Source organism: Prionailurus viverrinus, chromosome B1 (assembly GCF_022837055.1).
Source record: "Prionailurus viverrinus isolate Anna chromosome B1, UM_Priviv_1.0, whole genome shotgun sequence".
Lineage (NCBI taxonomy): Eukaryota > Metazoa > Chordata > Mammalia > Carnivora > Felidae > Prionailurus > Prionailurus viverrinus.
The window spans coordinates 176244933-176258477 of record NC_062564.1 but is presented as its reverse complement, the minus strand read 5'-3'; the positions used below and the strand labels follow the sequence as shown (position 1 = coordinate 176258477).

Here is a 13545-nt window from a genome sequence, read left to right as displayed (position 1 = left end):
ACAACTCGGAAACAGCAAGGACTGATGTCTACACAGAGTATTCAGAGGAAAAAATGCAGTGTAAAAAGTAAGACTGTGGTTGATGTTAGGTAGGTATGCAAAAGAATAAAGGAGCCATAACCTGCAGTACCTTGGTTAGGGAATTTAAAAATCAAATTGTAAGGGGTCTTCACATTATGGCCTGCAGGCCAAATCCACACCATCACATGTTTTTAATAAATAAAGTTTTATTAAAATACAGCCACATCTACTCACTTATAGATTGTCTGTGGCTGTTTTCCCACTACAAGGGCAGAGCTGAGTTGCAGCAAAGATCATCTGGCTTGCAAAGCTTAAATAATTTACTATCTGATTCTTTTCAGAGAAGTTTGCTGAGCTTTGATTGTGTAGCTCATGGTGTTCCACTGAAATGGTTTCAGCACAGGAATGTGATCAGAGATAAATGTTACACACTCTGCTTACTACGGAATACAGATTTATGAAGGTGAGGCCAGAGGCAGGGGACCAGTTAGGACACTGTCAATAGAAGTCTAGGTGAGAAATGAAGACAGCCAAATGTAGGGCAGTCGTAGTAGGGATGGGGGGAAAGGGTTGAAAGGAGGGAGATGGAGAAGAGAAGAGGGAGAGAGAAAAGTATGCACGTCTCTATGTGGTTTAAGGAGATAAAACATATAATGTTAAACTCGGGGAATAAGGAAGAGCTCATAAATGGTCATACCAATATTTTTAGCTTTGATTACAAGGTTGGTCATAAGGTCCACTTTTATTTAGAAGAAAATAAAGTACAAACTGTTTTAGTGAGTGCAGTGAGTTTTCTTTTAGACTGGGAGATATCTGTTGGAAATCAAAGTCAAGACACCCATGAGACAGATCACTCTATAGATTTGCATCTTGGAGCAAGGAAAGGGCTCAATGACTTGAAAGTGTTTAGAGTACAAGCAGCAGTTGTAAATTTAAAACAACCAAGGATAAAATCTCAGGAAAATAAATTATAAGCAGCAGTAGGAGGGGACAAAAAGCAATGAAGCAAATGAGAAGAGACAGTGTAAAAAACAGAAAGGCTCAAAGCTTTCCAAAAAGGAATGATTACCACTATTAAATATAGCAAAGAAATCTAATAAAAGATGGGCTGAAACGGTATCTGTTGGTATTCCTTGTATGAAGGCAACTGCCTAGTTTACTTAGTGTCTTATGAAAGAAGCCAAGTTGGGAAGAAATGAAACCAGTCAGGATAGATCAACAGCCTATGCCATTAATAAAAAAAGGATATCATAAACTCAAATGAAGGCACGCGATATGGTAAGGCAAATGGCAGACCATCCAAAAATGTTTCCCAAGCTGAATGGAAGATGAATGCTTTCATTCTCAAAAAGGTAAGAGAATAAAGAGAAGAACTGGAAAGACAGATCTTGAGCTAAGAAGATTATTTAACTAAAATGGTACTCCACCCAGCTAGCCCAATTTCTCCAAGACTGGGCTTAGGCACAATCTCTCTTGGGACTCGTCTCCAAACTTTTATTGTCATCAGGCTGAATTAAGTATCCTTCTGTGGCATCCTTAGCACCATGCAGCCCCTGAGAAGGTGGAACTGGAAGTCAAAGACTCTGTATTCTAACAAAGCCTTCATCACTAACTGGGTACTCCTGAAATACAACTTCGCCATTCTCTCAGGTTCCTAATCTTCAAAATGAGGATAAGAAAACCATCGAACTCATAGGATTGCTGTGGTGATCAAAGGATGCAATACATGTGAAGCATGTAGAAGTGACTTTATAGGTGGCTGTTTAAACATATGCTGACAATTTAAAATAATATTTTTAAATATAACTGCAATTTGAACAATGTAGCAAATTAAATGTGTTTATACAGAAATGCTATAAGCTATTTGATAACGAGGAATGTTTTTTTTCTATTCTCAAGAATCACCACACTGTAGGGGCGCCTGGGTGGCTTAGTCAGTTAAGCATCTGACTCTTGATTTCAGCTCAGGTCATGATCTCCCAGTTGATGAGATCGAGCCCCGCATGGGGCTCTGCACTAACAGCATGGAACCTGCTTGGGATTCTCTCTCTCTCTCTGGCCCTCCCCTGTTCATGCTCACTCTCTCTCTCTCAAAATAAATAAACAAAACAAAATTTAAAAAAAGAATCATCACACTGCATAGCCTAGAGAAAGTTTGTTAAAATTATTATTTTCATAAACTGGAAAGTAAAGTTATTAGTTATGGAGATGATTCAGATGAGGTTGCTAACTCTGTATTAAAATAAATACAAAAATAAGCAATGTGTTAAAGAGCCAACAGGAAAATCATAAATGGAATTACTTTTAAGCATAGCCGAATGGGTCCATGTATGTATCTCCATTCCCACCCAATACCACAACAGAATGACAGCGAAGAGACAGTACAAACTCAAAAGGACAAAGAACCAAAGAGATCCACAGTACATAGCAAATGACTAACTTGTCTCAGAGGCAAAAGCTGGTACCTTCAGACATGCAGAGGAAGTTAACAGGCAGCAAGTAATGTTCCACAAAGTTCTATAAATTACGGGAGAGGCTAATACCTAAAGAAGTGTAGGGTGAGAAGTAGATCTGAAACAAGTTTATTATATAAAGGGAGTAAAGTCCATTCATTTTCTCCCCTGTGCTAAAGCAGCTAAGCAACAAGGCCTCCTCACTCATGTGGAAGTTGGGTCCTTTACTCTGGAGAAACTGGACCAGACAGATTCTAACCTGGGGGCCTCTAGCCATTGTCTTGAGGCAGAGATAAGGTACCATCTGGAAAAAAAAAGTGGTTACGTGTCATTCTACAGACTCCTAGTTATCTGCCCACATTTTCATACAAAATGTTGAAGCCAGTGATAACCAATACCCCAATCCCAACATTCCCAGCAAGAGACTCATGGAGTCTTCTCACACCTGATCCCAAACATTTAAAAGAAACCTTCCAACATAAAAGACAGAGACCAAAATCAAAATATTAAATTTTTAAAACTATAAATATCAGACTGTCAAGGAAAGATAGTGTAGCTTTAAAACAAGTACAGCATGTTCTAAAAAGAAAAAATAAGAACACAAAAAGTTTTGATAATTAAAAATAGAATCATGAATTTTAATTTTTTTAAATAAAAAAAGAGAGAAAGGTTAGAAAGAAACTTTCCCAAAACAAGAGGGAGAAAAAACATAGTACAAGATGATGGAGCTGGAAGATCCTAATATTACTTCCAATAAAAGAGAAAAAGATCAGAGGAAAAGAATTTATCAATGACAAAGAATAATGTCCAAGAATGAAAAAACAAGGAACAAATATCTGTTTTCCATTGAAACCATTTTATCTTTCCTTCGGTACAATAAAAGTTAGAAAAAAAAAAAAAGTTGCTTATAAAGATCACCAATTAGCATGCTGCAACCAGATTACGTTAAAACCAAACTAAAAAAACAGACCCGCATGAACTTGTGGCCAACTGAAAAGGCATGGTTCCCTAACTGGCAATTCTCAGCAATCTCAACGGTCTGAAAGCAGAAGCAAGAAAAATAGATGGAAAACACTGGCCAAGCTATTCTCTAATAAGAGAAACAAGCAATTCTAGAGGGTAGCAAGAATGAGTCTGAAATCACACAGGGATCCAAATAAAGGTGGAAGACAGCTGATGAACCAGAACTGGAAATGGTTCAGGGCTGACGAACAAGAATAACGGAGAGGGTCAAAGAACTACATACAGAAGACCTGACTACAAAAATGTCACCATGGAACACACTTTAAAGGTACAGAATGAGCCAAATTCTGCTAATGCATCAACTATGAGAATTTCATTTGTGAAAGTAAATTGTACAGGTTAACAGAATATTTGAGACAATGCAGCCATGAATATAAATAATGGTCCATAAACATGAAGCAATATTGGTATAAACAAATCTTAAGCTAAGGATGATTGTTATTGACCACTAAAATGGTAAAGTGGGGAGGAGAAGTTTTTAAGTGCTACAACCAAATTGAGTAACATAATAATGGAAGTCAGAAACTACTTCCTAAAGACTGTATATGCTTTATCTCTTTTAGTTCTGAAAGTAAAATTTTGGGTCCTTTTTTTTTAAAAAAAAGGGGCAAGGCTTATTGGCTAGAGTGGAGTCTAATGGAAGATAGTGGGGCTGGAAAGTAAGTGTCATTTTGGAAATGGGTCTATCCAGGCTCATTCTACTGCTACTGAATTCTAAAAATTATGTGCAAATATAAAGTATTTATTATTTCACTCTTCTAGTGGGTTTTACATTATTATACATTCTAAAGTACCCATGTCACTCCTTGTTTACTTCTCAACTGAAACTTAAACAATGAAAATATAAATAAATCCAAGAGTTCAAATGAAAGGGATGAACACCAACCCAAATATAGTGATTTTATATAACCTGTCTTTGCATTACCAAAATTGGTTATTAAGCTTCATCACTCCCTTTTAACTCCCACTTTAAAGAACTTAAACAATGAGCTTTGCTCATTGAGCAAAAAACCCATTAGTCATCCTATATATCTCCTAGTGAAAGACACTAGCATGAAAATTAAATGCTGAAAGATGTTATTTTCTATAGGTTTTAGTGATGTAATTCAAAGTCTGTAGTTTGCCAAATGACTCTCTGAATAAGTGAGGTAAAATATTAAATTTGAACGTTTTTAAAAAAGAAATGCTAGCAGGGTATCTGGGTGGCTGTGTCGATTAAGTGTCTGACTCTGGATTTCGGCTCAGGTCATGATCTAATGGTTTGTGAGTTCAAGCACCATGTCTGGCTCTGTACTGACAGTGTGTAGCCTGCTTGACATTCTCTCTCTCTCTGCCCCTCCCGCTTATGCTCTCTCTCTCAAAATAAATAAATTAAAAAAAAGAATTCTAGGAAGAAAAAAATATTTGAAATTTTCAGTCTCTGGGAGTTAAAACTAATTATATTTTAATTATCATCTCACTACCCCATTTCTGGACTCTAGAGATTGTACAAACTCTTAAACTACAGTTATTGCCAAGAATCAAATTATATAAGCAACCCCTAATGTTGCATTTCAAATATACATTAGATCTACAGACATTAAAGCTACTAAATAAGGTTTATACACATAGCTGTAATAAATAAAATCTGTAGATCAGATAATTTCCAGATTTTGATCACTATAGCATGGTTATTTCAGGGCATGTCTTTCTTTTTAAGAAATAACATTGAGATACTTAGGGATACAAGGGCATAATGTCTGCAACCTACTTTTAAGTAACTCTAAACATATGCATACACACACATACACATGTATGTACATATATACATGCATACACAGAAAGAAAAATGACAAAGTAAGACATTAATATTTGGGAAGTCTGGGCAAAGGGTATATGAGAACTCTTTGTACCATGCTTGTAACTTTTCTAAGTTGGAAATTATGTTAACATAATTAAAAATAAAAAGTTAAAAGAAAATAGTTATCACCCTCCTCTTTAAATTTCCCTTTATCATATGTAGAGTGGGGAGAGAAGTAGAAGAAAGAAGATAATGTGTTTAGTCTCAAAAACCATCACAAGGAGAAACACTTAAAAGGTGGAAATCCTGAGGGGCGCCTGGGTGGCGCAGTCGGTTAAGCGTCCGACTTCAGCCAGGTCACGATCTCGCGGTCCGGGAGTTCGAGCCCCGCGTCAGGCTCTGGGCTGATGGCTCAGAGCCTGGAGCCTGTTTCCGATTCTGTGTCTCCCTCTCTCTCTGCCCCTCCCCTGTTCATGCTCTGTCTCTCTCTGTCCCCAAAAAAGTAAATAAACGTTGAAAAAAAGGTGGAAATCCTGAGAGCTTGAGATCACTGTATTCTGAGATACTGCCAAATGAAAAGTTGAATCATGACTGGAAGAAGAAAACAGCATAAAGAATTTCTTCACGGGCACCAGAAAGGAATGCTCACAGACACCAATTGAAGCCTCTTGGAAGGTGATATACTGAGTTTCCAGGAGCCTCGGATCCTGAGTCACAGTGTGTACTCTGCAGAGTTGTATGAAATTCATGATAGGCCATAATTGTTAAATGAATATTGATGGCAGATTTCTAAAATACACGACAAGGAAAAGTCAAAGTACTAATCAACTGGAGTTATAACTTCAAAACAATGCACTCTGATGATGAGAATAATCTTCATGAAAAATAATGCAAAACCATGAACATTTACTGAGTACGCAGATAATTACTGGCACAGATTAGGAATCTCGCCCCCTGTCCTCATACAGTTTGCAATCCAATCTAAGGGGAAATGTGGTTAGAATAAGAACTATGGTTGGGGGGGTCCCTTTAGGGATTAGAAGCATTCATGGAGGAAGCCACCCTCAGACTAGAATGATAAAAAATTTCACAAAAAAACAGCTTTTGAAATTGTTATTCATGACTAAAAAGACAGGTTTCTAAAGGAGTCAAAAATACATTTGGAGGTACAATCAATCACTCCATAACTCTGGGAAAGAACACTATGAGAAAAGTCAAGGAAAGGGGAAACTTCCAAAAATCTATTTGGCCAGAGAACCGGATTACACATGAAGTTAGCAAATAGGAAAGATGAAGACAGACACAGCAGAGACAGCAGAGGCCAGGCCCCAGCAGTCTCACAGTACAGGTGTTCAAGACTTTGCTCCTTTCTCAGCAGACAAGTGGGAGTCATTGGAAGGTCTTAAACAAGAAGTGCCAAATGCACGATGCATAAAATAAATGTAAATGCTGAGTCTAATTATGTAAATTCTAATGGGAAAGAAATGACAGATCCTTTAAAAAGGTGAGTGTGAACTCATTTTAAATTAGAAATATGGACTTGAGGGGATTTCTATAGGATTATCATCACTATAACTCTTGATTTGTCTTTTTCTTTTTAAGTGCAAATGGGCCAGAGGTCAGACAAGGCAGGCACAGATGTTACCTTTGAGCATTTATAATAACAAAGCTGTGATAGGAAATCTTTGCATTCTTACTCATTTGGGAAGCAATGAAAAGCTCACGTTGGGTTGCACCTGTCTGCTTAGCCCAATTCAGATATGCTCTCCTAACTCTGACTTTGAGAATACCCTCTCTGCTACAGAAGAAGTCTTACCGTTAACCAGTTAACCAGATGATGTCCACGAGAAATAAAATTGGGGCCACAGAGAGGGTGACTCTCAAGATACAAGCTGTTTGACAAAAGCTGGTGTGTATGGTAGTTGGACTGGCCGGAGAGGTTGCTCATTCCGTTCAATGTGCATATTCAGAACAGGGAAGAAAAACATGATTGGAATTTACTCAAACACACATAAAGGGGCTCCAGAGGTGACCTACTGAAACACTACTGTGAAGCGATGTGACTACTGTGGTTGGGTACACTGGCTGTCGGCTACCACCTGCAGAATATGTATAAACTCCGATGCTACCTGGAAATCAGAAGCAGCTGTGTATACAGACAGCCCCCTGTTGCTGCTTCTGCTGTTCCTCATCCTATCATCATATGTGCCACGCACTCTGCTGCACATTTTATTTCCATTAACTCGCTGAACCCTCAGAAAACCCCTATTAGGTTAGTTCTATTACACATCCCTTCCTGTCCACAGGCACAAAACGGTTACCTGACTTCGCCAAGATCACACAAGTACTTAGCATCAGAGCTGAGAGCAGAACTCAGGCAGCCAGGCTCTGGGAACCTACTTTACATACTGCTTCTCTGTGCCTGTTATACATGTGAAGCATGTAAGCCCATTTTTAAAACATACTGGAGAGAGGAGAGGTCATGGCTTGGAATACATATATGCAGAGTAATTCTAAGATAGCTAAAACAAAACTATTATTTTTTGAAACCATGAAGCTGGTTCCTGATGAAGAATTTCATAAAATGATGGTATTCAGCATTCACTGAAAATAGGAATACACACTAGGAATTCTTTTCATTTAAAATAAATGCGTTTTAGCCTTGAAGAAACATTGTTAGACTATACAAGCCAGGCATTATAGAACAAAAGATCCTCAAAATTCCTCAATGCTAATCTATGAAATTAAATATAAACAGATGATATAGAGTTTCTAGTAAACCGTATCAACCACTCGCTTTTTAAAAAATCAAACACTGTGTCAACAAATGACAGTAATACACCAAGGGGGAAAAATACAGTTGAGAGGAGAAAACACAAAACAAAACCAGGATGGTACTGTTCAGCTCTATACTTACGTTTAATATGAGCTATCAATCTTTCTTTTCATGAACACTAAATTGAGAAGAGAAAAAATAAAAGAAAAAGAAAACTACAGATCAGTCTTCATAACCTGAGACTAGAAGAACTTCGAATCCTGAAAACCTGAACTGACAATTTGAAGTCTCTCGTAACTCTCTGAAGGACTGCATGCATTTTATCCTGTTTTCTTCCTGTTTAATCATGCTGCTCTATGGCTGTCCTGACAAGCACTGGCAGAGGGGTGCAGTCCAGATGCTTGCCAGCCAGGGCCAAAGGTGACAAACACACTTTCATCTCCAAATCTTTCCAAATAATTCATTTTTTCCCCATAAAGATGGTTCCCGATAGGAGTAACACCGCTGCAGCATCTTGAGAGAGCAAAGAAAGAAAACAACAACAACAACAACAAAAAAAACACAAAACAAATGGAACTCTGTTTCTTGATAGTTCCATATTTTCTTCATTTTTAAAAATTTTTTCCAACGTTTATTTGTTTTTGAGACAGAGAGAGACAGAGCCTGAATGGGGAGGGTCAGAGAGAGAGAGGGAGACACAGAATCCAAAGCAGGCTCCAGGCTCTGAGCTGTCAGCACAGAGCCCAACGCGGGGCTCAAACCCACGGACCATGAGATCATGACCTGAGCCGAAGTCGGAAGCTTAACCAACTGAGCCATCCAGGCGCCCCTTTCTTCATTTTTAAGTAGACACTTATTGAAAAAAATGTTTTGTGTCAGTAATTACATATATAAAATATATGGAGTCTGGTTGACATACAACGTTATATGAGTTGCAGTTGTACAACATACCTCTCAGGTACACAACAGTGATTTGACAATTCTATACGTTATGCATGCTTACTATGATAAGCACGTTGCCATCTGTCACTATTTGTCAGCATTATTATATCACTATGTTCCCGATGCTGTACTTTTCATCCCCATGACTTAATTATTTCATAACTGGAAATCTGTACCTCTTAATCCCCTTCACCATTTTGCCCCTCCTCTCCAACCCCCTCCCCTCTGGTAACCACTAATTTGTTCTCTGTATTTATGATTGTGTTTCTGGGGTTTTTTTCTTCATTTATTTGTTCATTTGTTTTGCTTTTTAGATTACACATGTAAGTGAATTTATATATAGTATTTGATTTGACTCATTTCACTTAGCACAATAACCTCCAGGTCCATCCATATTGTCCCAAATACCAAGATACCATTCTCTTTTATAGCTGAGTAATAATCCATAGTATATATGGATTATATATACTATCCATAGTATCCATAGTATATATGGATTATATATATATATATATATATATATAGTATATATGGATTATATATATATATACATATACATATATATAGTATATATGGATTATATATATATATATATATATATATATATATATACACACACACACACACACACACACACACCACATCGCCTTTATCTATTCTTCTATGGATAGACATTTATGTTGCTTCCGTAATTTGGCTATTGTAAATAATGCTGCATACATCTTTTTGAATTACTGTTTTCGCTACCAGGTCATATAGTACTTCTATTTTTAATTTTTTGAGGAATCGCCATCCTGTGTTTCACAGTGGCTTCACTGATTTATATCCCTACCGGCAGCACATGAGGGTTGTCCACATCCTTGCCAACATCTATGTCTTGTCTTTTAGATCCTAACCACACTGACAGGTGTAAGATGGTTTGGAGATGCACTTCCCTAATGATTAGTGATGTTCAGCATCTTTTCGTATGTCTGTTGACCAGCAATTATATATTTTAGGCACAAGTCAAAGACAAAATATTAACAAGTCTCTTGCACTTTTACACTGGTAATAACTTGATTAGAGAAATGGACATTTATTCAATATGTATTTACACGTGACTACTATGTGTTGACACTATTTCAGGCACCAAAGATTTGATAAGCTTGAATAAGCCAGCAAATGCCAATGCCCCAATGAGTTCTCACTCCAGAGAGGGGGAGAAACAAATCCATAAAGGAGGGATCATCTTCATGCCATAGATGCTATGATGGAAGCAAGCAGCACCCTATGAAAGGAAAGAGCTGCAAGCGACAGAATTCTCTAGTAGCACTAAACTGTTGCCTGAAAAATGAGAAAAAGCTAGACTGGGGGAAGTGACCTCCTTGAAAATGAACAGCAACTACAAAAGTCCAGAAGGTCAGAAAAGAACATTACGTGTTGTAGAAACAGAGGACAACCGTGTGGCCAGGCATGTGAGTGTAGGGAGGAGCGATATGAGATGAAGCAGGGAAGGGACAGGAAGGTCTTTTAGGTCATAATAAGGAATAGGGCTATATTCTGGAATGGGAAGCTGCTAAATATATTCAAACAATGAAAATATAAGACCTGTGAATTGACAAATCATAAAAATTATCATTAAATCTGCTTTTGTAGAATAATTTGGAAGGAAACTAGGGTAGTTATTGGGAGACAAGTAAGGGAGGCATTGCAACCCAGAGTACATGATGGGCCAACTGATTCAAGATCTATTTTGAGTTTGAAATGATAGAACTTGCTGACAAACTGGATGGAAAAAATGAAGATCATCGAAGAGTGCATTACCAGGAGATTATTCTCCAATAAAATAGTATCTGTTATGCTACACAGCCAAAGTACAAAAGCTTAATTTCATAGTTCTTAAAACAGGATGTTCCAAAGTGAGAAAACATCCCTAATTAAATTACATATACAAAGAATGCACCAGTTTCTAAATCCATAGTCAATTTAAAAGATAAAAGGAAAGAATGATTTAGTCACAAATTTAAAATATTAATTTATTCCTCAAGTGATTAAGAAAAGCAATCTATTTCAAGGAAATATTAAAACAAACCATTAAGTCTATAAATATTATAAGCTCAATGGTTTTTATTTTGTATTTTATTTTTGCCAAAAAAATAAATGAAAGCTTATTTTTAACTGCTGAGTGCTTATGATACACTGAAGTTTTAGAAAGAAAATCTCATGTTTCAATTTCCCTATTTCATCTTTTTATAAGTGATTGAAGGGTGGATATAAGGTGTCCCACTATTCAGAAGAAATAGTCTAGAATATCTGTAAATTTATTTACAAGTACATTAACTGCCTACTATCTGATTATTTTAATAATTACTACAGTCAATTCATAGATTATTCAGGTACTCCCCTGCCCATTTCTGACCAACTTCTGACTACGTAAGGGTAAATACTAAAGAGCACTAGAAAATGAAAAAATCTCTATAAAATCTTCATTTATCATTTGTTATATTAAGCGGAGATATTTAAAAATCAATTGCTGAAGGAACCAAAAACATCTAAATTCAAAATGTCACCAGCCATCACACTTGGACCAGGTCAAAGCATTACAATAACAATTATAACACAAATCAGATGTAAAATTCTGTTTCATGCTGAGCATCTCCATTTTTCATTATGAAGATTACAGTCAATGTACATAAAGTCCCTAAAGCAATGCTTTACACATAGTACCTGCTCACTAAAGGATAGCTACTGTTTTCTGGAAAATCTAATAAAAAAATATAATTCTACTTAGGGATATCATTTCTTTGGACATAAAGCATTTATACTGAAATAATCACTTTAAATGCACAAGAATCAGGATTAACACCCTAAAGTGAGTTTTTTATCCTATTTTTCCTTTGATAGAGTAGTACAGCTGGATTATACCACCTAGGGAATTAATACTAGGCTCCTGAGCCTCTAAACACCCAACACCAATTGGCCTGTACAGCTTAATCTCTCTTAAATTCTCTTTGTTCCAGTAAGACAGATCTCATTACATTTTTCTGCCTACATTTCTCAAATTAGTTCATATGTATTCAACAATGAGCATGAGACCTGTGTCTTTTTCATTTTTGTAATTCCTAATGCTTAGCACATGCTTGACACAGGAGCTGGATGCAGAGATGGATAAATGCCCACATGACTGCTCTGATAATTCCCCAAACCTACAATAGGTTGTTAAATTAAATTACTTCCAATCATTTTTTGAAACCATGCTTAAGCTTGATTCTACTTATACATGCATACACTTATAATCAGAACTGAACTACTTCATATCACTTAGTATGCCGATAGAATAGGTACTGAAAGCTTGTCAGTTCTGCCTATGTGTTGAGATTTATCTACCTAATCTCACCAGTTAGGGTGTCTGTCCCCAAGGAAAAGGGCTGAGTTTCACATTTCTTTGGAATAACCCTTAAATCCTGAAACAGAGTTAGCTGGCCCTCAAGTAGACATCAGTGAATTCTGTTGAGAATTCACACAGCATTCCAACCCAGTGGTAAATCCCTGCTGCTGAGCATGAAATACTATCTGTGCCTTGAAGCATTTAGAAACCCTCAAAAAAAGACTTCTCTATTGCAAGATCAAATATAACATCTTAAGGGGAAAAAATCATAATTTAAACATAATTGTTTTGATAATGAAATAAAGTTTTACAGATAACAAAATCTAAAAGCAGCAGAAAAGATACCTTCAAGCAGTTTTTTCTCTGTAGAAAGTTTAGAAGCAGCGGCAGAAGCCTGATACAAAAAGTCACAGAGGAACATGGATTGGGAAGGCTCTTGACCTAATCCACCTTCAGAGTGAATGTCATGTTGAGGGAAATCTGGAAAAATTACAGAAATTATACATGTGAAATCTAAAATGTACATAATTTATTTCCCTTTGCTTATGTATAGGTGAGTCTTGAGCTAGAAGAAAAGTTACTTCAAATTCACTACAGAATAAATATACAGAGATATTTTACTTTGCACAGAATTTGCAAATAAGCAGTTATATTTATTATTCACATATGGAAAAATTAAATTTGGTGACAACAATTACATGGCATTAACTATTTTAATTTTTAATTTGTAAGATTAAGGAAATATACGAGATTTACTTCCTAAACATTTTCCTTGAAATGAAACAAATATGGTCCTCAACATCCCCCATCTTTTTAACAATCACACTTGTCTTCATTCTGATGGTTCTCCTTATTTGAGAAATAAACAGATTTGTGCTTCGGTCATTTCAGGGATACGTGAGAAGAGACCAGGCTAATGCAGGGACAGGGACTAACCTGAGAATTTGTTATGGTAGAGAAACTCCATCTGCAGGCTCTGTCCCGCCTTCTTGGCCAGCAGATAGGGGGTGCTATGCACAGGGTCTCCAGTTGCACACATGACATCGGCTCCACTGAAGAGCAAAGCCATTGTTTCCAAAACATCTGGTTTTACTACAGCAGCACACAGAGCCTGGTCGTTAAAAGAAAAAAAAAGACCTATTAAGGGAAGAAAACACAATTCTAGCTACTAAAATGAGTGTAA

The 13545-nt window shown here is 36.8% G+C and overlaps 1 protein-coding gene across 5 annotated transcripts in view; it reads right to left on the bottom strand.

The window, feature by feature from the left end:
* ARAP2 (ArfGAP with RhoGAP domain, ankyrin repeat and PH domain 2) overlaps positions 1 to 13545 on the bottom strand; it is a 209698-nt gene that overhangs the window by 94348 nt on the left and 101805 nt on the right. For all 5 annotated transcript variants that reach the window (XM_047855319.1, XM_047855320.1, XM_047855318.1 and 2 more), the window contains exons 14-15: positions 13299 to 13473; positions 12708 to 12842 (exon numbers count right to left, since the gene is read on the bottom strand). In XM_047855319.1, coding sequence (XP_047711275.1) covers positions 12708 to 12842; positions 13299 to 13473 — 310 coding nt within the window. The remainder of the gene's footprint in view (positions 1 to 12707; positions 12843 to 13298; positions 13474 to 13545) is intronic.